Raw genomic sequence first — 23,561 nt, forward strand, 5'->3', positions numbered from 1 at the left:
TTCAGTTCATTGTAACAAGCAGCAGACTTCTGTCTAAAGTCTTTATGCATTGGCACGTATCTTTTCCTAAAATTAATAGAGTTATTAACTGTGCTAAATTTAACACAGAGACAAAATCTAGAGATGTGTTCAGTGGCCATGAAGTACTAAAATAAGAGTTTATTGACCTTTAGGCTCATTTATAGCCTCATTTTATAGATCGACTAATTATTCGTTATTTGCAGATCTCGACACATGGTTAATATCTTGTCCTTTGTCCAGCCACCTGGATATATTATTGAAATTGAGTGAAATTCAGACAGGATTTTTCATATACGAAGACCAAGAAAGAAATTACTTACTATGCAGAGTTGTTTTGAATTGTTTTGTTTGTAAATCCAATGTGTTCTTCAACAACATGGTTGTGCTGCTGTTGCAGGATAAGTGCCCTGGGAACAGTGTAGTGAGTTATCTGAATATGGAGCAATTAGCTCTTTTTACTGTATGTTATTATTCATTGCGTGAATTGCAACAGCAATAAATAGGTGTTGTCGTAGACATATGCAGTCTGTATCAGATACTCTTTAAACAGGATGCAGTGACTCACAAATGCTGCAATTACTTTTGTCAAAGACTAATGAACTATGTGCTAGTTAGTTACAGAATCATAAGATTAGCAAAGACTTTGGAGCAGGAGTAGTTTCGTTGTGTTTTTTCTCCAAAAAGCCATGCCAATTGAAAAAAAAAAGTCATTGCCTTTTCATTTATTTTTGAAGCATTGGGTGTTTTACCATGACTCTGGTTGGCTATTAAAATGTACAGTATGGGCCAGAGAAATCATGTAAAGCTTTGCCTTTACGATTAAAATTAGGGTTGGAAGGAACCTCTGGAGATTATCTAGTCCAAACCCCTGCTAAAGCAGTGTCACCTAGGAATGTATCCAGGCAAGTTTTGGATATCTCCAGAGGAGGGGACTCCACAAACTCTCCAGACAGCCTGTTCCAGTGCTTTGTCACCCTCACAGAAGAGAAATTTTTGCTTACTTTTAGATGGAACTTCCAGTTTGTTCCAGTTTGTTCCTGTTGCCCCTTGTCCTGTTGCTAGGCATCATTGAGAACAGTCTGGCCCCATCCTCTTGACACCTGCCCCTTAAATTTTATAAGCATTGATAAGATTTCCTCTCAGTATTCTCTTCAGGGTAAACAGACCAAGGTCTCTCAGCCTTTCCTTGTGAGAGATGCTCCAGTCAAGGAAAGGAAAGTCTGTTTCCCTATTACATCAGAAAAATACTTCATGTGACAGTAATTGTAAAATATTTCATGAAATAGAGAAATGACTTCATTAAACCTAATCTTCACTCAGAGCTCTTTGGTTATACTAGAAAAGAACTAATCTGGTGCAAACGTAGATGTTTGCATGCACTACTCAGTTAACATTTTCTTTCTGTATTTTTCACCCCTCATGCCTGCCCTGCTCTATTCCTAGGGGCAGAACAGCTGGCCTCCTGTAATTGTAATTTTATTTGAGTTTGCAGGCAGAACATGCACCAAGTAGAGAGGTCAGTTTCCTTTTTCACACAGTGTGTGTGCTGCTTCGTGGTAACAAAGTGAACACCGCCAGCACTGTGGGTGTCAGAGCCAGACCACTTTGTTCCATGATGAACTAGGTTATCCCTGTTACTTACGGTGCATTCTAGGATGGGTGACTGTAACACAAACCTTTCCAAAGACTTCTGGATTCTTTGGAATGCAAGACCCAGGCATGCTATGCTGAGCTTTGTGTTAAGCCCTTATGACAGAAGCTCTACAGGAGATACATCTGTGGTGCCAGGATGTGTAATCTTGGTGCTGAGCTCACTTTGTAGTTGTTTTGGTCCATTCTTTGTGTGTCTTCCATAATTTTAGTGTTACTTTTTAAATGTATTGGTTTGACTTTTAAAGAATATTACAGCTGAAGGAAAGCTCCTTTTGATAGGTAAGGCTGTCAAAACATAAAGTGGGGTATTTGCCTCCCCCTTCTGTCTTTCTTTTTCTTTCGCTTAGTTTGTGTGATAGTGATTCTGTTGCCCAAGTTACAGAGCGCTAACGGCAACTTTAAGCAATCACATGAAGGAAGTGAAAATGACGTGGGGGCAGGAAGAGGGAGCATTAGATTCTTGGGTGTCTTTGTTCCAGGACTTAGAGCTATCTCAGTTTCTGTGATCTGTCTCAGCAGCCTTCTGTATAATGTTTAAGTGATAAAAAGAGAAGTACTGAGAATGAATTTATGTGTCGAGAGAAAAGGATTTCTAGCCTATGCCCTCAAGGCTTATCCTAATTTATATGGTATTAAAACCATCTAGTAATTACAACTTTTGGTGACTTCAAAGCATTCTGCAAGCATTTTTTTTCTAAAAGCTACTTTTACAAACTGGAAAACTGCTTTAATTACTGCTAAATCTGAGCGATAAGCAGCTGAATACATAGAATTTGGGGTTTGACAGCAGTTTTTAGAGAAGAAAGATGTAGAGATGCATAACACGTGGCACATCTTTACAGAGCTCTCTTTACAGAGCTCCAAAAGTTAAACTATAGCCCTTCTTTAATGACTTCATACTGTACTAACTCACTTTTTCATCTCTCTTTAGTTTCAAGGCATTAACAATTATTCCAGAGAAGTGAATTGTTCTGGAACACGTAGTACTATGCCAGCTCTGCTTGGAAATGTGTAGCAAGATCTGAATGTTTATTCTGAAATAATAAATGTCCAAAGTGTTATTTTGATTATTAGCAATGCAGGTGCCTCTGAGTCATGCCAGATTTAGCTGATTGATGCTGTATGTTTGTCCGCAGTAGTACACTCTTTGAAAACCTGTGTGAACCTCATAAGGCCCATGTGAATGTCATGAGGTTCAACAAGGCAAAATGCAAAGTTCTGCACCTGAGTTGGAACAATCTTCAGTATCAGTACAGGCTGGGGGAGGAAGGGATTGAGAGCAGATTGGGCGGCTTGGGCTACTGGTGGAGGAAAAACTGGAGATGAGCCAGCAATGTGCACTCAGCACCCACAAAACCAACTACATCCTCGGCTGCGTCAAAAGAAGCTTGGCCAGCAGGTCAGGGGAGGTAATTCTGCCCCTCTGCTGTGCTCTAGTCAGAGACCTCACCTGGAGCAGTGTCCAGCCTGGAGAAGAGAAGACTCCAAGGACCTTATCGCCACCTTTCAATACTTAAGGAGGGTTTTTAAGAAAGATGGGGGTAAGAAATTTTTTATTATAAGTGTGGTGAAGAACTGGAACAGGTTATCCAGGGCAGTGGTAGATGCCCCATCCCTGCAAACATTCAAGGTAAGGTTGGACAGGGCTCTGAGCAACCTGATCTAGTAGAAGATGTCCCTGCTTATTGCAGGGGAGTAGGACTAGAGGACATTTAAAGGTCCCTTCCAACCCAAACCATTCTATGATTCTATGAGTCTGTGAGACTGGCTAATTTGGATGGCCTTCCATTACCTCTCCCTGTGATCCCAGAGTACGGGGAGCCAGTTAGTGTTTTACAATGTTTTACAAATACTGTCATATATCTAAATAATTGACTGTGTTGCTGATGTTTCACCATGTACGTTCACTTGGGTGTATGTAAAGCTGAAAGAGCACAAAATAACACTCATGGACATTATGCTGAATGCAAAATGCAGATCACTACAGTAAGAGAAGACAAAGCAAAAGTCTGAGAACTATAAGACAGAGTTGGATTTGGCTGGTGTCCACTAAAATATTTGGATCTTATTTGAGGGTATTACCGTTCTCTGGGCTTTTTTTTTTGCTTTATTTTTCCCAGATAAATTCTGCAGAATTCTTTTCACTGATGAGATGGATGGGGCAACTCGTTTTTGAGACTTGTATTGGATTCGGAAAAGTGACTTTGAGACATGTGGAAAATGTCTGTGCCTAGATTGTGTAAAACTCCCCTGCACTGGATATTCCTAACAAGACTGAAATTCAGTGCAGACTAGAGGAGAGCTTGAAGGGAGAAGATTCACAAGTTTTCCAGGCAAAGTCTGGACAGATGGTTTTACATCAGGACTGCATGATTTTTTTTTTTATGAAGGTTAACAAGTTTTAGCATAAGTGCTACATACAGTAGTTTTTCACAAGATGTTTCTTGACGTATAGGTGGAATTTGCCTACCTGTTCTGAAAAAAAATTTAGAAAATATTTTCTAAAGCCAAACTCCAGGTACATGCTGAGCTTTTAACCTGCAAGCAGGTATATTTCAACCCTCTCTGAGCCTGTGATAAACTGGATGCATAATGGTGGCAAATCTTATCTGAGCACTTGACTAGAAGAAAGGGAGTTGTATGGAATTTTCTTGCAAGATCACAGAAGGAAAAAATGCTATGTCAGCCAGGCAGGAACGGTAACACCTCAGATGGCTCTGGTACAGATTATTCCAAGCAAAGCGCTTTTGATCTTTTCTTGCCTTATGTTAGACATCTGCTTGTTTGGTGTATTTCCTGGTATGAATAATAATTCATACCAGCTATTTTTATAGAGGTCTAACTTCTATCTGTTATTACTAAAGCAAAATTTGGATTTAAGTCAGTTCTGTTAATTTTCAGTTCTTAAATTTTATCTTCGGGATAACATGCTGTATCTTCCAAAGGGTTTCTAAGAGATAAATACATTAGTAATGTACACAGTTATTGCAGTCGCCATTTTGAGTTATCATGTTGCCCCAATCCAGTGTCAGGAGGGTTTTGCTGTGATCCTCTAAAACAAGATTAAGTCACAAATGAGGTCAGATGCCGTACATAAAAAGTCTGCTTTATTATCAAATACACAAGGGTAAGGGAAATGGCAGTTGGGTAGAGTAGAGAAAAGGTAGACATCAATCAAGCATTTGGGATAGAACCACAAGAATAATCACCACTGTGGATATGCATGGTCCCGAGGGTCCAAGACTCACTATGGGTTAGTAATGGATGATTATACTGGGGATTGCCGAACAGGCCCTTTAATATACTTTTTGGTCAAGGTAGTGTGACAATGGCATATCATGCACATCTACACACACCTTTATGTCCGCCACTTCTGTAGAATGTCTTCTTGTGGTCTGGCAGTTCTGTGTTGCAATTGGCAGCTGCTGGCAATCGTTGAGATAAAAAAAAGTCACAGTTCAGCCCTTTGCACACAAAGTTTTACAGTTTCTTAAGTAGAAAGAACCATTTGAAAGATATTTTTAAATCAAGATCTCATTAAGATACAGAAAACTTTTTAGAGTTCTATTAACCATAAATGATTGCTGACTGGGATTAAGCTTTTGCAAGTGAAATGTAAACTATTTATTGCTGAAATAAAGGAGTTTTTAAAAGGTATATACAGCTCTAGGTCTTTGTTACTCAGCTCTGCTCTTCCTGAAGAGAATGCATTTTGGAATTTTTAAATCTGCAGGATGAAGCTTTGTGTAGTTAATTGAAGTGTGAGAGGACAGGAATAAAACAGGACTTTCTCTGTTGAAAGATGTGGTTGTAACAAGCAAAATATTTAGTAGTGATTGGAATAACTTGACAAAAGAGCAGCAGCTAAGTTATTTATGTAAATGGATGTCACATCAACTCATTTCATTTTGTGTTTTATTCGAAGTATTGTGTAGAGTTTTGTTCGGTTGTTTTTTTGTTTTTCTTCAGAGTGCATTTGTTGCTTGAAAAAGCAGGTTCAGTTGTAGCTGGTCAGTACTTTTTAAATTTTCCTGTGCTTTTTGGATTAAACAGGGACAAAGTTTCTTAGGTGAGTGCCTGAGGGACTTCAGATGCTTTGATCTTTCAGTGCTCCTTAATCCATCTTGCTGGAATAAAGGAGTTGTTTAGTCCAGACCTTACAAATTGGCACCTTTTAGTATTTAATTTTGTAGCATTTGCCCACAGATGTTAATTTGTACTCTGTATATTAATCTCCTCTAAGCATGTTTGACTTCAACAGACTTGTATTCTGCTTTAATGATTATTCACTTAGATATCTACAGATATTGAACTTTTCGAACAATAGCATGTCAGACTGCTCACACTTGTGTATAACTAAGTTTTATCATAAGCTCATTTGGCACCAACAGTGTTCATGGTGGTATTCTGTGACTTTTTGCTAGCATAGTCTTACACTCTCTTGATTTAACTATCTGACCATTTGTATAAATGAAGGAAACACCTCATACTGTCAGAAACTGACTGGTGAACTGGTGACTGAAGCAGATTCAAAGTATCAATTATATTAAGCTTATTAAAAAAAAGATATCTGTAAACTTCAGCTCTCCAAAATTATGGGCTTTGGTTGATTTGATTTCTAAACTTGACAGGTTTAAAGCCATAATGCAGTTAATTTGAAAGAGGCAGCAAGGGGAAATCTTTGAACATCAGACAACTACTTCACTGCTTTGTAATCAAATATATAATTCTCTGAGAGGAAGGTTTTTGCACAAAGCTCAGCTCTGCCAGTTTATCTTTGCATATGATTTAATTAACTGAGAGAAGATTCAGTTGCCATTTGAAAAAATATATTTTACTTTGTTTTCATGTGATACTGTCACGGTTGTTACCTGCCCTCACTCATTTGGGCAGCTTCATACATATGGCCATTTAATAAGGTCTGTAGCCTGAAACTTGAGTGTTCACAGTGCTCCTGTTAGAGTTTATCCCTTTTAATACAATTTCAACTGGTATTACTCAAAATACACTTTTGTGATTTCTCTGAAGGTAATTCTTGCAGTACCTTCTCACCCTGAACTTCACAGATTAAGTGTGTACAGGAAGAAAATCTCATCTACATAGCTTCCACTCATCAGAATAGAAATAATTCTACTTTTGTGATTGCTAGGTTGTTTTGTACAGCAGATTTCAAAAAAGCTCTACAATTCCTGTCACAGAGAGACATTATCGGTATAGTGTATTTATTGTTTTTCTTTTTTGCATAGCTTAGGGATAGTCACAAAACATATTCTATGCACAATAATTAGTTATATGAAGTATGACACTATAGACCCTGTAACTGTGTCACTGTTTATTATTATTAAATGATCTCTTATTATTATATAATACTACAGTGAAAAGGAGGATTTATAAATATGTCTGTTGATATTTCTGTTGTATGTAATTCAGTGTATTTCTTCCTCTTTAGGCTGTGCTGAGTCCTCTTATAGCAATCGCACTGAAAATATCTCAGATTCATGAGAGGACAGGGCGAAAGGGACCCACTGTTATCACCTGAAGCCATGGAAGATTATTAAACCAGGGCCAAAAGAGGAACGGCAAGGAAGAGACAGGACCTTGCTGAAAAATGTTAGCCATTTGTGCCTTGTATGATTTTAAAAGTTTTCTTGGGGATAGAAGTAGGGTGGGAAGAAAAATTCAATATAATGTTGAGCATATTCATTTGCATTGATCTCCAAATACACTAGTGTATTGACTTGTTTTATCTTCAATATGTTAATTTCAGATAACAGTCTAACCAAAGAAATAGGCCTTAACCTTCAAATGTTGTCAACAATGTGACAAAAAAGGAAAACTGCTTGTGTTTGAATGCTTTAATAAAGGCTGGGGAAATTTCAGTTAAGGAGAGAGGGGGGAGGAGTTACAAAGCAAAGACATGCTCAGTGAATATTGTGTGGGATTCTTGTCACCTTCTTGTTAGTTTACAAAGACGTATACAGAACATGTGTGAGGCATAAGGGCTGTATGCTAAACTTTGCAAAGGGTGTATTTCCTCACCTGAAACCACTCCTCCTATCCTGCGTCTCCCATTGCTCACAGGTTCACGCTGGCAGCAGTGTTATGTACACACTTACACATGCTCCCAAAGAAGGTGTTATCCCATATTTCCTTTTACCCCTGCTGTTAAAGTATATCGATGTGACTCGTGCCTTTAGATTTTTCTGATTTTTTGACTCTTTTGGGTTTTTTTCCTCCAAGGGGAGGAATTTTGCTATAGAAGCTGATTGTTTCCTTCCAGCAATATGTCAGGTGTGGAATCTGGCTATCTTTTGCAATATACATTGGTGCTTACTGTGTTTGAAAGGTAACAACTGCAATTTCAGCAATTTTTCATAAAGGAGTTATTTTGGAAGTCTTTAAGGTCTTTGGAATACTCATGCTCCTTCACTTTGTGGTCAGTGAAGTGTGTAGTGCTGAGAAAATGAGAACAAATGCTAATGAATTAAACAAATATTTGTCTGATTAATCTGCCAGATGCAGTTTCTATTGGATTCTTTGTAGCAGTGGATCATGGTATAAAATTCTGGGGAGCTCAAAGGGAGAAGAAACATGCTGACATAGATCTGAGAAGGATACTGGGGATATGGACATCAGCATTTTTCAGGTTGTGAAATGAAACTACAGTTCTAACTACAATACTGTGCTCTGGAGAACACACTTTATGCATGTGACTTGTTTGAAAGCTTTGCTTCCTTGGGAACAGTGTGGTCATTTGTATCATTTGTCAAGGTGGCTTTGTGCAACTTGCCTCTTTGCAGTGTGTTTCAATTCATTGTAACTGTCAAATTTTAGTTCAATTTATATAATATTGCAACAAAGGAAATTGTTTGATTTCTTTCAACACCTTTGTCAAAAAATTACTATGGCACTTAGTACACAATAAAGAATAATGCTGTATTTCTTTCTTAATATGTAATTGTTGACAAGACACACTGCACTTTCAAGCATCCTAATAAAAGTACCTTTAATACAATTACATTATCTACTTAATTGACTCTAAACACATTAGGTATTGATGATGTTCTCCCATAGTATTCTATCTTTATCATTAAGTGTTCTGACCATGGTGTTTTCACACAGTTTTGACATCTACTTTTGAATGTGATAATATTCATCTTTACAGAAACCTCATTTATCTAATCTTTCATTTTTCATATAGATCACACTCCTCTAGATGCATGATATCAAGCTCCTACCTAGTGGATCACACACGGTCAAGCATAAACATACTGTGTATTATGACACTTAGTTTGAATTACTGGGTTGCATGAAAGAACATTCTGAAAGACCATCCAAGAACTTCTGACCTTCTCTGACTGTGAAATAAGTTTTGAACACATCATGAACTATCTAGTTGTAGTAGCAAATATCCCATTTGCCAAGCTTATGGAACTGGGACTTGTGCTTTGAAAAGTACGATGTACTGAACCCAGGTGTATTTCAAGATGTGGTGGGAAGACTTAGAAGCAGCAAATCAGGACTGTGAAGCAGCACGCTTGTGGTTTTATCAGAAAGCCACTAGAGCACTAGCTGCAGTATATAGCAGTCTGCTTTCATGAAGGTAGTCTTTGTGGGCAAAGGATATATTTAGAAATCTTGATACTGGCTTTTTCCAGGCTTCAGAAACAATACTTGTTATTCTACTGAAATAGAGAAAAGGGCTGTTTGCATGTGGTTTTGAATAGCTGTAAGAAAGCAGGCTTGCAAAACTAGACTAACCCCATATCCACTCACCATGCTTTTTTAATGATGAAGGATAATATTGATAAAATGTAACGGATTTTCTGGCAGGTAATTGCTTTCTCTGCGAGAACATGGATAAATCTTGGTAAGGCTGAAGTACAGCACCTTAGTACCTGAGGTGTTTGGAGAAGTACTGTGGTAATAATCTATCAAGTATGCTGGATTTCCTGAGTTTATTTAATTATTAACATGAGAGATGGTGGATTGCTTTGTAAGGAGCAAAATATATGAGCTTACACAGAGATGCAAAGCTTCTGAAAACAGACCATACATCTAGAACCATCACTAACACTGCTTTGTTTTAGCAAGTCTGGAAATGGCAAAATTCCTGTGTTGTTCAGCTATGATTTCACTAACATTTACTTGGACAGTAATTCTGTTCCTCAAAATCTCAGAGTTTTCTGAACCTAGCAATACAAAGATATAGTCCCAGCACTATTTAATGACGATGTATTGTAGTAACTGTTCTCATGAGCTAAGACAAATATAATAGGCTACAGTAGGGGAAATGGGGCTCAATTTGGAGCAGTATGAATTGGTGACTCTGACATAACAGTTTACAGAAGTGCAACAGCTGAGATGGAGGTAGTGAAAATGGTAGAAGAGTGTAGTGCCAATGTGACTAGGAGCAACAAATTGTTTGAGTTGTCTCCTTGGGGAACGTGAGAGAAGTGCCTTGGGAGAAGCGCCCTTCTGCAAGAAAGCTGCTGGCACGTTGTGTTCAGAGACAGTTTGGAAGACAGCAGTACTCATGTGAACCGTGAGATCACAAAATCCTTGCAGTTGGGAGGGACTATCTAGTCTAGCCAGAATAAAATCACCTAGTCCATCCCTCAGCTCAGAGCAGGGTCAAATAGACCAGTTACCTGACTAGGAGGGTGCCCAGTCAGGTTTTGGTTATCTCCGAGGGTGGAGACTCCACAACCTCTCCGGGAAAACTGTTCAAGTGCTTGACCACTTCCATAGCAAAACCACCCCCAGCTTTCTTGAGTGTTCAAATGGAATTTCATGTGTTTGTGCCTGTTGCCTGTTGGTCTGTCAGTGGGCACCACTGAGAAGTGCTAAGCTCCACATTTTTCTTTCTCTCCCATCAGGTATTTGTAGAAATCTCTAAAATCCCTCCTGAACTTTTTCCAAGCTAAATTCTCACAGCTCCCTTTGCTGGAGGTAGTCCAGAATGTCCATGTCTGTTTTGTACTGGGGAGCCCAGACCTGGACCCAGCACTCCAAAGGCATCTCAGCAGTGCTGAGCAGAGGGGAAGGATCAATTCCCTCCACCTGCTGATGATGCTTTTCCTAAAGCAGCCCAGGATGCCATTGGCTGGCTTTGCTGTGCAGATGAGTTGCTGGCAAATGGTCAACTTGTCCAGCATGTGGCCTTCTTTGCAGCTCACTGGCCCCAGTGTATCTTGGTGCGTGGGTTTATTCCTCTCCAAGAGCAGGACTTTGCATATCCTTCGCTGAACTTCATGAGGTTCCTGTTGGCCTGTTTCTTCAGTCCCTCCAGGTCCCTCTGAATGGCAGGAAAACCCTCTGGTGTGTAAACTGCTTCTTCAAGTGGTGTATCATCTGCAAAACTGTTGGGGATGCACTCTGCCCCATGATACAGACCACTAAAGAAGATGTTGAACAGTATTGGCTCCAATATTGATGCCTGGCACACTGCTAGTGTCCAACCTCCAGCTGGACTTTGTGGCAGTGATCCCAACCCTCTGGGCATGACTTTTTGATCTCCCTCACTGTCCACTTGCTTAAATAATATATTGTCAGCTTGTCTATGAAGGTGTTAAAGGAGATAGTGTCAAAAGCCTTACTGAAGTCAAGAAAAACAACATCCACTGCTCTCCCCTCGTCCATCAAACCAATCGTCTCATTGTAGAATGTTATCACTTTGGTTAAGCATAGTTTCCCCTTCATAAGTCCATGCTAACTTCTCCCATTTCTTCATGGCAAGGGTTCTAAGATTGTTTGCTCTGTCACCGCCACCAGCACTGAGATAAAGCTGACCAGCCTATAACTCCCCAGATCCTCCTTCTCTTAAGGACAAACATGACATTTGCTCTTTCCCAGTCCTTAGGAACCTCTTCCAGTCACCACACTCTTTCAAAGATAATGGAGAGTGGGCTTGCAATAGCATGGCCCAGCTTCTTCAGCACTGTGTGTGCATCCCAAGTCATTCCAAGGATTTGTCTGTCCTGTTTGTATAAGTGCTCCCTTGCCTGGTCCTGCTCCAGCCCGGATAAGTCTTCATTGCTCCAGACTTTTCCCCTGATCTCAAGGGCCTGGAATTCCTGAAGGCTGGTTTTACTAGCAAAGAAAGCATTGAGCACCTCAGTCTTTTCCATGTCCTCTTCTGTCTAATGTACCTGTAGAAACTTTTCGTGTTGGCTGTCACATTCCTCTTCAAATTCAGCTCCAGAAGGGCTTTGGCTTTTCTAATCTCGTCCCTGCATGACTGGACAGTGTCTCTATACTCCTCCTAGGTCACCTCCCTGCTTCCACCTATCATACACTTTCTGTTCATATCCGAGTTCAGCGAGTAGCTCCCTGGTCATGCGTTCAGGCCGCCTGCTCCCTTTGTTTGATTTCTGCATGTTAGAAATCCCTGAGCTTGAAGGAGATGATCCTTGAAAATCAAACACTGTCCTGGACTTATCTTTTTTTCCAGGGCCTTAACCAATGGAATTTCTCCAAACAGAGGTTAAGGTCTATTCTGCTGACTTTGGTCTCAATTTCTGCCCTTCTTTCTCCTCTCAAAATCCTCAACTCCACCATTCACATTCACTGCAATGAAGGCCTTCACATTCCCACTCATTTCTTCTGATTTTGTAAGTATCAGGACAGACGTGCACCTTCTTGTTGTCTCCTCTTGTTGTCTTGTTGTTGGGCCAGGAGGCTGTCAATGCACTGAAAGAATCTGTTCTGTTCTGAAGCCTTAGTTTGACCTGTTCATGTCCTTCAGGCCAAAGAAAATGCCTTTTAAACTAAAACTTCCAGCTGCTATTCTTCACAAAGATGATCTCATGCTAGTAAATTTGATCAAAAGCAAACACTTTAAAAGCTTCTGCCACTTTAAGATTGTTGACATTTTTGAGCTGATCCCCACATTAATTTCCATTATGCTCGTAGCCAAATAGTTCTTTAGCTGAAAAGATAAACTAAAAACCAGATCTTAGCAAATAAGATGTTAGATATTAACCTTAATTTTCTCCTGTATCCTTCATGTCTCAAATACTTAATTCCAGGTTGAAATATTGCAGGTTGAAGATGCAGGTATCTTCAGTTTCACATTTCTGGATCCATAGAGATCTCCCAACGTCTGCAAAAGGCTGGAGCTGAAAGGGGCACTGCAGAACTGCCTTGGCATTGGGGGAAAGGAAGAGAGAATTAGGTCTTCCTGACTGTCCATAGAATATGTGGAAAGAATCTGAATATCAGTTCCTGTAGGAAACTAGTCCAAGAGCAACCTTTGGCAGAACTGCTGCAGTACTTCCTCTCAAAACTGCTTGTAGTTTCAATCCTTTCCCACTCATGGTCTTTCTTTAAAAGTTAGTTTTTCACAGGAAAAAAAAAAAACAAAAAACAAGTTGAATTTGCACAGGACAAACATTTTGCAGCAGGTGATCTCAAGGTTAATCAGCTTCGTCTGCTGTGATCAACCCCTGCACCAGTAGTGCACTTCAGGATCCAGAGCCCTTGAATAAAGAAGCAAGGTATTTCAGGATGTGGGTGTGGTAGTGCTAGGAGGTAGGACCATAACAAGGTCACTTGGCATAGGAGATTCTCCTCTCAGCTGTTTCAGAAATAATATGCAGTGTTCCTCTGGATTTTACTGTTCTCTGTGCTGCGCCACTTCTCTGTGACTTTGAAAAACCTTTATAGGCTAATGGCACCTTCTATCAGCTTCTTTGTCATGCATTCTTTTTTACCCAGTGATTCTCTTAATGCATTTTTCTTCCTCGATTTGCCTTGATTTTCCCTTCTCTGTGGGTTTTTTCACCTCATTTTATCCTGCTTTCCTTACTCCTTGCATCAAATGAAGATTTATAGGTCCTACCCATAATGGATGTAATATTTTTGAGGGAAAAACTGATACAATTTTCACTTTCTTGGCCTTAACCATTGTTACCATCACCATCATGGCTTGCATTTCTAATGTATATGCAGCCATAACGCAAAGAACTTTGGTTTGGGGTATATGGGCATCTGGAAAGTGCGGTAACTTTTCTGTCTCACTGGTTCTGCAACAAAATCTCCCTCAATCTGACTGGACCTCCATGAAATTTTTCTTGTAATTTGGGATTATAAATGACAGTGGCCTGGATGCAAATTTGCCTCAGTGATGAAGGAAGGAAGGAAGGAAGGAAGGAAGGAAGGAAGGAAGGAAGGAAGGAAGGAAGGAAGGAAGGAAGGAAACACGTAACAGAGGAAGATGAGTCCAAATCTGTCCTCCTTCTGATACTTGTTCCCTAACCATGAGGCCTTTTGTGTCAGGAACAAGATACAGGACTCTTTTTTTAGTTCCCACAGTCTTGTAGCGTATTGTGCACTTATCCTGAATCATGGACCCCTTGAATATAAGCAGATATATGGCATTTATTTTAAATACAAAATTTATTCATTAATTCAGTAGTAAAACACCAGCTCTTAGTATCCCAAAGTAGAACAAGCCACTTGAAAGGCATGCAATACAGAAATAATCAATCCCAACAAATAATTTACAAATTCCAAAGAAGCTGAGTTAATAGTTTTCCTAAATCAGCTAACATTACAAAACCACAAATAAGGACTTTCAGACAAAACTCCTTATGAAGCACAAGACATTTAAGAGTGATAACGGCATGATGCTTCATTTGCCTTGCAGCACAAGAAACTCCTTTTACCAGATGTTGACTTTTAGAAGATACAGCCTGACTGCTTCTGTTGCTACGGAGAATCATTGTGCTTCGGAATGCTGATCACCTGTATTCCCTCCAACTCCACTGGAATACAGAAGTGGTCAACTGCTTCTATTGGGCAGTTTCCCCCTAAGTTGTGTACTATTAGGGATCACTGACATTCATCTTCTTCCAATTTTCCCTACTTCACAGATATATGATTTTACCCACTGCCTGTCTCAGATGTTCTGACAGGTGCTGGTCTTTCTGAGGTCCCCTGGCAGTCTGGATCCTGTTCGTAGCTGTATTCTTGTGTGGATGGATGAGAATTTGACTCCTCTCTGGGGTTTGAGTCTTGTACAGCTGTTTGCTGTTGCTGTAGCTGCCACACAGATAATTCATATGGTGGTGGCTGTTCCTGATCATTAGTTTTGCTGATGAACTCTGTGCTGCTTTCACTATATAGAGGTGGAGGAATATTGATGACTTCTTGCTGTTTTGGTGTGGAGGCAACCGACAGCGGGAAGGTCTGTTTTTCAGGATCTGTGCTGTCTTCATACGATGGGGGATAGAAGTCAGGCCTGAAAACAGGTAAACCAAAAAGAAACTCACCATGGTGAAATGTGATTTATCTTGGAGGGTGTATTTGAGTGCTTTGTCTGTTGTGTTTCCAAAGTTTAGATGAGACTTGAACTGTGAATGGAAACCTAAGTGGGTTGGGATATCAGTGCTTTTAGAGCACCCATTGTTAATGTTTTAAACAGCAAGGGAAAAGTACCTTTTCTCTAGTGTCCCTGTTTAAGACTTCTGTCAGGTCTAGCGCCAATCATTTTAAGAAACCCTCTCAAAGAACCTTACTTGGCTTAGAAATAGCGGGGAAAATTACACAAGAAAACTTTAGCGTGGACTATATACAGAGATGAAGCTCCTTGCATCCCTCATTGATAATAAACAATTTGAGCATATATCCCACAGCAGCACATCTGGAATTGTCCATAGAGATGGAACTAATGGTGTTTCTACAGGAGCTCCATGAAGTTGGCATGGCTGCATCTGCTCCCTCCATCCGTGGCTTTGGACCACTCCATGCAACCTGCTATGTATCTTGTAGTATACCTTACCGTATGTATTTTATGCACAAGTTGCTGTTTGCATATTGCTGCTTGCTCTAGCAAGTCAAATTTCAGACTACAGTTTTCTCCACAGAAATAGAATAAAATGTCTATCTAGTTTTTGTTCTGTAAAAGCTTGTATTGCTTCTTTCTCCTCACAGTACATTCACAAAACAGCATCCCTCCCTCCCAATCCATCAGCAGCAGTGCAGCAACACATACCTGTCTATGGTGCTGAGACATAGCTCTCTATGGCTGAGATTTTGAATGAAGAGCCTGCTGAGGCCCTTGTATTTCAAGACTTCATGAAACGTGCTCCAGAAAATGCCAGTCACAAGGAGAAAGAACCCCAAAGCTAACAGACAATAAAATACCAGCTCGTTATTTCCAAATCTGCATGTGGAGGATGTTGTGGAAATGCAGAGAACTCCCAGACAAATAATAGAGAAGCCAAGTAAGAGGACAGCAAGACGAATGAAGGTAAAAACAATTTTTGACATCTTCCCTAGCAGACAGAGCGCTTGTTTCCTGTCTGCTGTTTGCTTACTGGCAGTCTCAGCTGTGCTTTGCATCTTCATGCAATGGTATTTTATATACTTCAGGATCAACTGGCCTTTGGACAATTAAGAGAAACAGGCGGTTTTACAATACTCATTAACTCTTCGAGATACTCATAATCTATTCTGAGATTAATTTGTAATCTCAAACTGACTTTAAGGAAGAAATAGATATCTCCTGCACTATCCATTTGCATTGAAATATCCGGAGTGCATACTGAACTGCTGCATTCGTTGCGTGTTACAATTTGCAATAGTTTACACACTTCATTAGTTTATGAATGAGACCTGGGTTTATTTGTCCTAAAAAAAGTCAAACAAAGGACAAAAATGCTGCTCATAACTCCCTGTTAAAGGTTTAAAGGGAAAACATAGTACTCTGTATTATCAACTATTTCAGTATTTTGAATATTCCTTTGACAATGTCTAAATTCCTAGCTTGCAATATGATATAATCAATGAATTTAGTATATAAAATGAAAGAAATAAGAATTGCACAATGTCAAAAAAACCATAAGCATACAAAAAATCTCCTTTGTCTGTAGGTTCAAATGTACTCTGACTCTTTTACTACTATCTTCTCTCTTCCAGCAATTTTTATTGACTGATTTTCAAAAGGATCAGTGCTCAAAGCTATGTGGGAACACCTATACTCAATTTTCCAAATATACTTAGACTTCTGATAGTCAAAGATGCTTGCTGCCAACAGATTTTAGGCCTATATATTGTTACCCATTGGTAGCAGTAGCAAAAAATGATCTTTAGAATTATGGATTTTCTCTTGGAGTATATAGCTACTAGTTTTTGACAGGTAGTAGCAAACTCCATAATCAGAATTTGATTTGTCTATCAGTGCTGCCTTATTTGGCTCATTACTAATTATCTTTTTGAATATTTTCAACTGCATCCTTCACAGAGGTGGCTGAGAGGGAACAATCCAGGAAAACACCATGTTAACTTAATGCTGCAGGCAGGACTTCTGCGTTGTTCAGCATTTTAGCAGATGGTAAATGCACAGAGAAGCTGAAACTGTTAATTTGCTTCAGGAGTTCATCACTGCCTGATAGTGTGCTTTATGTTATTCATTATGGAATAATAAATAAAATATTATCTTGAAATTTGAACTAAGAATGCACTTTAACTGACCGCCAAGTTATTTTCCTGCTTTCACGATGTAGAGGTGGAGGAATATTGATGACTTCTTGCTTTAGAGAAAGATTTTCTCTGGATGTTTTGTTGAATCTTTATGTGTATTTTGTAATGAGCTATTAACTTTTAATCTTTGTGACGTTGAGCCTTACAGTCAATCTTGTACACAGTTAGCTCTCCCCTACTACGTTTCCTTCTTAGACAAAAGGGAGCAAATGTTGTGTATTATTACTTTAATGGACTTTACGTCTGTAATGAAAATAGCCTACAGAGAAGATGAATTCTTCATCGTCATGTGATACCTCTACTGCTCTGATAAGTGTGAGAATTTAATTTTTCACATATTTTCAGTTAAGGCGCTTTCACTGCAGGCAAGCTGCGGGCTTCTTTCATGGGGATGCGTAGCAGTCATTAACCCTCCATTCTGTGAGCATGCACGTTTTCCGGAAATGTGTTCCAGCAGCCCTTGATGATGAGCCACAGTGGACATACAGAGGTGTGTGTGATAGATCCTTATTTATACATATGCATACATACACACATTGATGTAGTATAGGCATACATGGATGATAACTGCTGCCCTCTGAGAGGGGATATAATCTCACTTTTCCCCATTTTCTTACCAAGATAAGGCAACACTAAAGAACATCAACGTCTGACAGGTATCGGGGTAGATTGCCAAAGCGTTTATATGCCTAAGCACTAGGTGTTTCCATCGATAATCCCGGGTCAGTGAGCTTAGAAAGCTGATGTTAAGCACCCGTGTGTCCTGCGCAGTCCATAAAGGAGTTGAGCACCTCAGACTGCGACCTGGGGTCACACTGAAGGGTGTCTGGGTAATCTCAGAAGAGGCAATGTGAGGCCATACATCTCTTAGCAAGTAGGTTCCTAGATGTGAACCTAACCCAAGGCCACACTAATCTCTGAATATTACTCACCAGTTGCTCCCCAGCTGCTTAACCTGGGACTGATGGGTGTTGCTACATGCAGTTCACACTTCCCTGAACCGCTAAGTTAAGTTCAAGATACAAAATACAGCAAAAATCTAGCTGCAAAAGCAGCTGGTGAGCACAACAAAGAGATCGCTTCCGTAAAAGAGTTGCTCCACTGGGGAAGGTATAAAGTGGAGTGAATTCCCACTACCAGGAGCTGTCTCTTAGCACTTATGGAGGTGCCAGTTTGTCAGGGGATCACAGAAAACTGTTAAACACTGGTTTCACAAAATTCAGGTCTTTAAAGGAGATGGCCCAGCTGTGCACAGGAAAGCAGTGACAAGGAAAGGGAAAGCCATGTGTTGGGGATGGGAGTTTGTGCAGGGAAGAGGAGAGTGGAAGTTGGGGTCATATGAGGCAGGTAGGGCACATGGCAGAGTTTGTGTTGCTCAGTGCTGGCCCTGCAGCAGCGACTGCTCTTCCAGGACATGAACTACAAAAGTGTAAGCATGTGACAGAAACACATTAAAATAAACTGTTTAGATAGGCATGTAATTTACATTGCAATTTACATCGTGCCTAATATGAAGTTCGCCAGTTCATCTCCATGCTGGTCTAGGACTGTCTCCCAGAGCACCTTCGCTTCGTGCTATATTCTTGATACTCATGAATGATCCTCCTGCAATTTGTTTTCCTCACAGGGTAACAGATCCAGCTCAATTTACAGCAACATTTTTCCTGTATAACTTGTATTTTCTCTCAATCCTTTAAACATAATTTATTTAACAAAAAAAATGTCCTACTTCTTTTTTTTTTTTATGTTTTATATCTTACAGACTACCCACATACATAAATAGAAATACTGATTTATACATGACTTCTCTCTAAAGTTCAGGTAATGACCGTAATTCACATCTCCTACAGTACTTGTTTTTCTGCTGCCACACAGTATTTATTGAAATATTTACGTTCTTGAAAACACTTTTTACTTCCTGTTTTCTATTTATTGATTTGCACTCATTGATCAGCTTGTTAGAATTTTATATCTGGAACACAACAGCATCAGATCTGTGGTGACATAGGCTAAGATAATTTCTATAGCAAAAGTTGGACTGGAAATTATATTCTGGTTATGTGAAAAAAATGAAGACATCAGATACATTCTTTCCGAAATGAGGAAAGGAGATAAAAAAACATATACTGAGAAAATTTTAATGAAGAGGTTACAAAAATAAAATAATCTTTATAACTCTCAGAGGAATCAAAAGCCAGTGAGTAGGATAAACCTCACATAGGAACTGGTTTGCATGATAAACTTCAGCCTCAGAAAAATACATTGATTTTCTATAACAACCAGTTCTCTAGCAACCGTGACAAATTCAAGAGAAGAAAGCAAGACCTGTCAGTGGCAGCTACTGGCTCCACTGCATGGCAAAGGACGAACGTGCACCCTGCAGGATGTAGCAGGCTTGCTGTGTGACTGCAAGGTGCAGGGAACAGAGGACTGCTCCACATTTGCATGAAAGCTGTGGAGCAACTGGGAAATGAGGGATTAGTCCCCTGTGCTGCTGTGGGAGAAATAAAATATAGGAGCTCTTTTTGTGGGGAAGCTGTATATGTGCTTGTTGTTGCACATTTGCAGATCGTCTTATTTTTTGCAAGCTGGAGAAGTGCAATGCTTTCAGCAAGAGGTCAGTTAAGTCTATGTCAACAGTCTATGGGTACTTACCCTTAAAAATAGTGCTTGATTTCAAATTACTGTATCTCACATAGTAGGTCTATAAAGAAGAAGGAAGAGAAGATGAGAAGCTGAAATAGCCCTATAATGCAGTTTAGATTTCTGGGTGCCATTATTTTTCTTATTTTCTATCATTTAAGGTTTTCTGTAATGTTGTTCCTGGCTTTTTTTCAACTCTCTTAATATTTTGCAGCTACACTGTTTTATTGCCAGTGAGTATCTTGGACTGCATCAGACGGGATGAGCAGATTTCCTATTTCTCTTGCAAAACAGGAAGAAAGTTGCTCCTAATGAGGATCAGGTGGGAAAAGGGAATAACTAACATGGAGCAAAGGTGGCTGAGTGGAACTGGCTGCAGATCAAGGTCAAAAGGTATCAGTCCAGACGCACAAACCCCGTTTGTAGGAAGCGTGACTGAAGATGGACTTAATGGATGTTCCACTCTATGATTTGATGACTGCAATTGTTTTGCAATTTGCATTTCGTTTAAAATGGTCTTTGCTTATTCTGTATCATGTTGAGATCTGTTTTCTCACAAACCGGTTGCTAGAACAATGCTACTCAAAGAGAAATTCCTGAAATCATATATATTTTTATGAAAGCTGTGAAACACAACCATATTTTAAAAAATATTAATAAGTGGAAAACTTTAAAATCAGAAAATTTTAATGGAAATATGTAGGAGGGAGCAGTACCAGCTGCATAGTACATGATAGTACATGATGCAAGATAGTGTTTTATTATGGTTCATATATACTGCTGTTACTAAAAAGTGATTTTTTTACCAGAAATTTCAAGTTTTTCCATTTTACTGTACTCTGAAATGTATTATTTTTAATTAAATGAAAACTCAGTATTTAAACCTGTTTTGGCTTCCTCTTCTTCCAACTTTTAGCACCCTTAGCTGACATGCTTTTTTAGTAATAAATGACTCACACTGTATTGTACATTGTTGTCAATAATTCAGTGTAGATATACAAAAAGGCCTCTCTTTAGCAGTTCTAGTATTCATTAAAAATTTGCACTTGAGGGCATGGAAAATGATTTTAAGCTGTGCAGATGCAGTCTCTTCGGTATATCATACCTAAATTAATTACAATGGTTTTAAGAGTTTAAGAGTGAATGAGACTAGATGCAATATGAACATAAAAATTGTATTTCACTGGCCAGTTCTCAACCTATGAATCTGATGATGCCTATGCCAGCCTAGATGTGTGAACATAGCCAACTCTACTCTTTGTGTCTCAAGATACTGTGGTGTTGCGGGTCTAGCTGCTATTTGTGCATGACTGATCGAACTACATAAAGGAAACTGAGTTCAATATATTCTACAAATACTTGAAAGGACTAGGGATGAAATAATTTGACTGAAAACTGTAAGCCACAGGATTTTTGTTGAGAAATGTCCCTGAAGATTTCGGAATAGTATACCTCAGAAGCAGACAAAATAAGGATAAATTAGAGACTAAGTTTTAAAATCAGTGAGAAAATCTTGAGTTTCAACAAACAATGACTTCACAAATATTAAAATTTTCTTTTTGTTAACTCACACTTTCATATTTTCCAGGTATTCCTTCCAAATTTATTATTTTATTTATTTACTAGAAGAATGAAATATAGTAGTTACAATAACATTTTAATAGTTTAGAGCGGTGTTGTGAAATGATTAGTAAAATTCACAGACAAAAAGGAACAGTTCCTTAATGAATGTGGAACTACCTTTGGCCTGTCAGGCTGTAAATAATCTATTGGAAATTGTATATTTTTTAAAAAAGAAAAAAAAAAAGAAATTAACATGAAGGATTCTCTGCAGATGCGATACCTTCCCTTTTAATTTTATTTTGTCAAAACCAGAATGCTAGCTTCCTGTGTCAAAAAAAGGTATCAGTAAATGTTTGTCTTCTTCTGTCTGGAAGGAATTATAAAGTAAAGTCCTAACACCGAAAATACAGACATACTCTGTCTCATAGATCTTTAAAAATACCACATCTTACATCATATCCAGTGCATTGGGAAAGCTATGGACAGCATATGCAGTCTCATCAAACCAGACATTGTGGTTCCTTCTCTAGAATTAAGGGTTAAAAATTGTCACCTGTACAGTGAAATAGAAAGCTTCTGAAAAAAACAGGAAAATCACCAAAAGAAAAGGCTTTGCTATCTGTTTGCCTTGGCATAAGAATTAGGGCTCTAAGCAAAACAGTCACTGTACGACTGTGGAGTGTGAATTACAGAGTACATAGAGCGGTCATTTCCATTTTGTCTTTACCAACCGTTTGCTACAGAGTGGTGCCTCAAGGACAGTTGTATCTGCACGTCTTCTAAGTAGGAAACAATTTTACAGCACTGCTTAGCAAACATGAATCACTTTGATGTTGCTGAATAAGGATCCTCTGTATGGGACACAAGTCCTCTTTTGTTCATGCACTGAAAACATGGAAGGTGTGCCAGCAGAAGTGTTCTTCTTACTGAAAAGTTTCATAATCCACCATTACACATACAAACATTTTGGCAGAATTCTAGTAGTAAATTAGTATACGATCATGAGTTAATTAGAAAGCAATGCTATTGTATGTTGTTAGCTGACCATATTGTTTAATGACAGTGTAAAATGTCTTGGGAAAAGAATCACTTAGAGAGAAAGTGATAGAAGAAAAAAGCAATGGGTTTAGTTCAAAGTCTATGTGTCAGTTTCTCAAAAATATTCTTTTTTTCCCTTCACTCCCCTTACATACTTCATTCATACAGAAGAGAGTTGCCCTGACTTTGAGCTTGTTTTCTTTTTTAATTGAGATTTAGATGTAAAATATGTTTTGGTGCAAGGAATCAAAGCAAGACCTTCTATAGTTACTTCCAAAGAGGGCACAGATAATCATGCAAGCATGACATTGCCTTCATGAACTGTGCTGCCTTCGTTAAGGAAAGGTGAGGACTACCCTCAGCATTTGTTTAATCTGTCTTTAGTTTTATGGTGAGGAAGGCAGTGAAGTGTTTATACTGATGCTTATTTGCATTGGCAGCAGGAGCAAAGTCAGGACTTCAGGCTTGGCTATAAGACTTAGTTTTGTCCAAAGCAGATTAAAAGTGAACTTTGAAGGAACTGCTGATAACTCATGTTCTAACAAAGCATAAAAACCCTACAGCTAGCTGTTTGGCTGTGCTAGAAGGTTTAATATTAAAACAAAAGTTCCTATTTTCTTTCAAATATGGTTAAATATTACAATGTAATTAGATTGAACCTCCTGCAACTCTTCTTATTTGACGTCATTCCAGCAAGCTAGCTAAGCTCTACAATCAAATATTGTCGGCTGACAGGTAGTTAGAATTTAATTGTTATAGGTGTAACTTTTCAGAATTGTAAGTGGCAAAGATGTACATGGTTTTGTTTGCAATGGGTCACCTATCAGTGGTTTGGGTTATTCAGAAGTTGAGGAAGCCTCAACGGTCTGTTCTTTGTGCACCCAGGTTTATAAAGAAGCAGGTTTTCAGCACTTATAGAATACTTGATTTGCTGAGGCAAATGAGGGAGGTGGAAATCAAAAGAAAATGCAAAATGAAAAGAAATTGTGGCCTAAGCAGCAGTTAGCACTGTTATGCAGTGGCTGAGGAAATACATGTGAAGAAGCTAGAGCCTGTAGCACGTGTACAGCTTGCATTGTGTAAAGTTTTGAGACTTTTGTGCAAATGAACAGACATACTCAGCAAAAAAAAAAAAAAAAGGACAAGCCAGAGTAATA

The 23,561-nt window shown here is 39.0% G+C and overlaps 2 protein-coding genes across 2 annotated transcripts in view; one reads left to right on the plus strand and one right to left on the minus strand.

The window, feature by feature from the left end:
• PGM5 (phosphoglucomutase 5) overlaps window positions 1-8,300 on the plus strand; it is a 70,218-nt gene extending 61,918 nt beyond the window's left edge. Inside the window, exon 11 of the mRNA XM_009556140.2 lies at window positions 7,124-8,300. Within this exon, the coding sequence (XP_009554435.1) occupies window positions 7,124-7,213 (90 nt within the window). The 3' untranslated portion in view covers window positions 7,214-8,300. The remainder of the gene's footprint in view (window positions 1-7,123) is intronic.
• A 5,741-nt stretch (window positions 8,301-14,041) lies between these two features.
• TMEM252 (transmembrane protein 252) lies at window positions 14,042-16,111 on the minus strand. The gene is made up of 2 exons (XM_009556151.2): window positions 15,671-16,111; window positions 14,042-14,917 (listed from the first exon to the last, which is right to left on the minus strand). Exons 1-2 carry the CDS (start codon window positions 16,024-16,026, stop codon window positions 14,560-14,562), a joined length of 714 nt encoding a protein of 237 aa, XP_009554446.2. The 5' UTR covers window positions 16,027-16,111; the 3' UTR covers window positions 14,042-14,559.
• Between the last annotated feature and the right edge of the window lie 7,450 nt (window positions 16,112-23,561).

The sequence above is a fragment of the Cuculus canorus genome, chromosome Z, assembly GCF_017976375.1.
Source record: "Cuculus canorus isolate bCucCan1 chromosome Z, bCucCan1.pri, whole genome shotgun sequence".
NCBI lineage: Eukaryota > Metazoa > Chordata > Aves > Cuculiformes > Cuculidae > Cuculus > Cuculus canorus.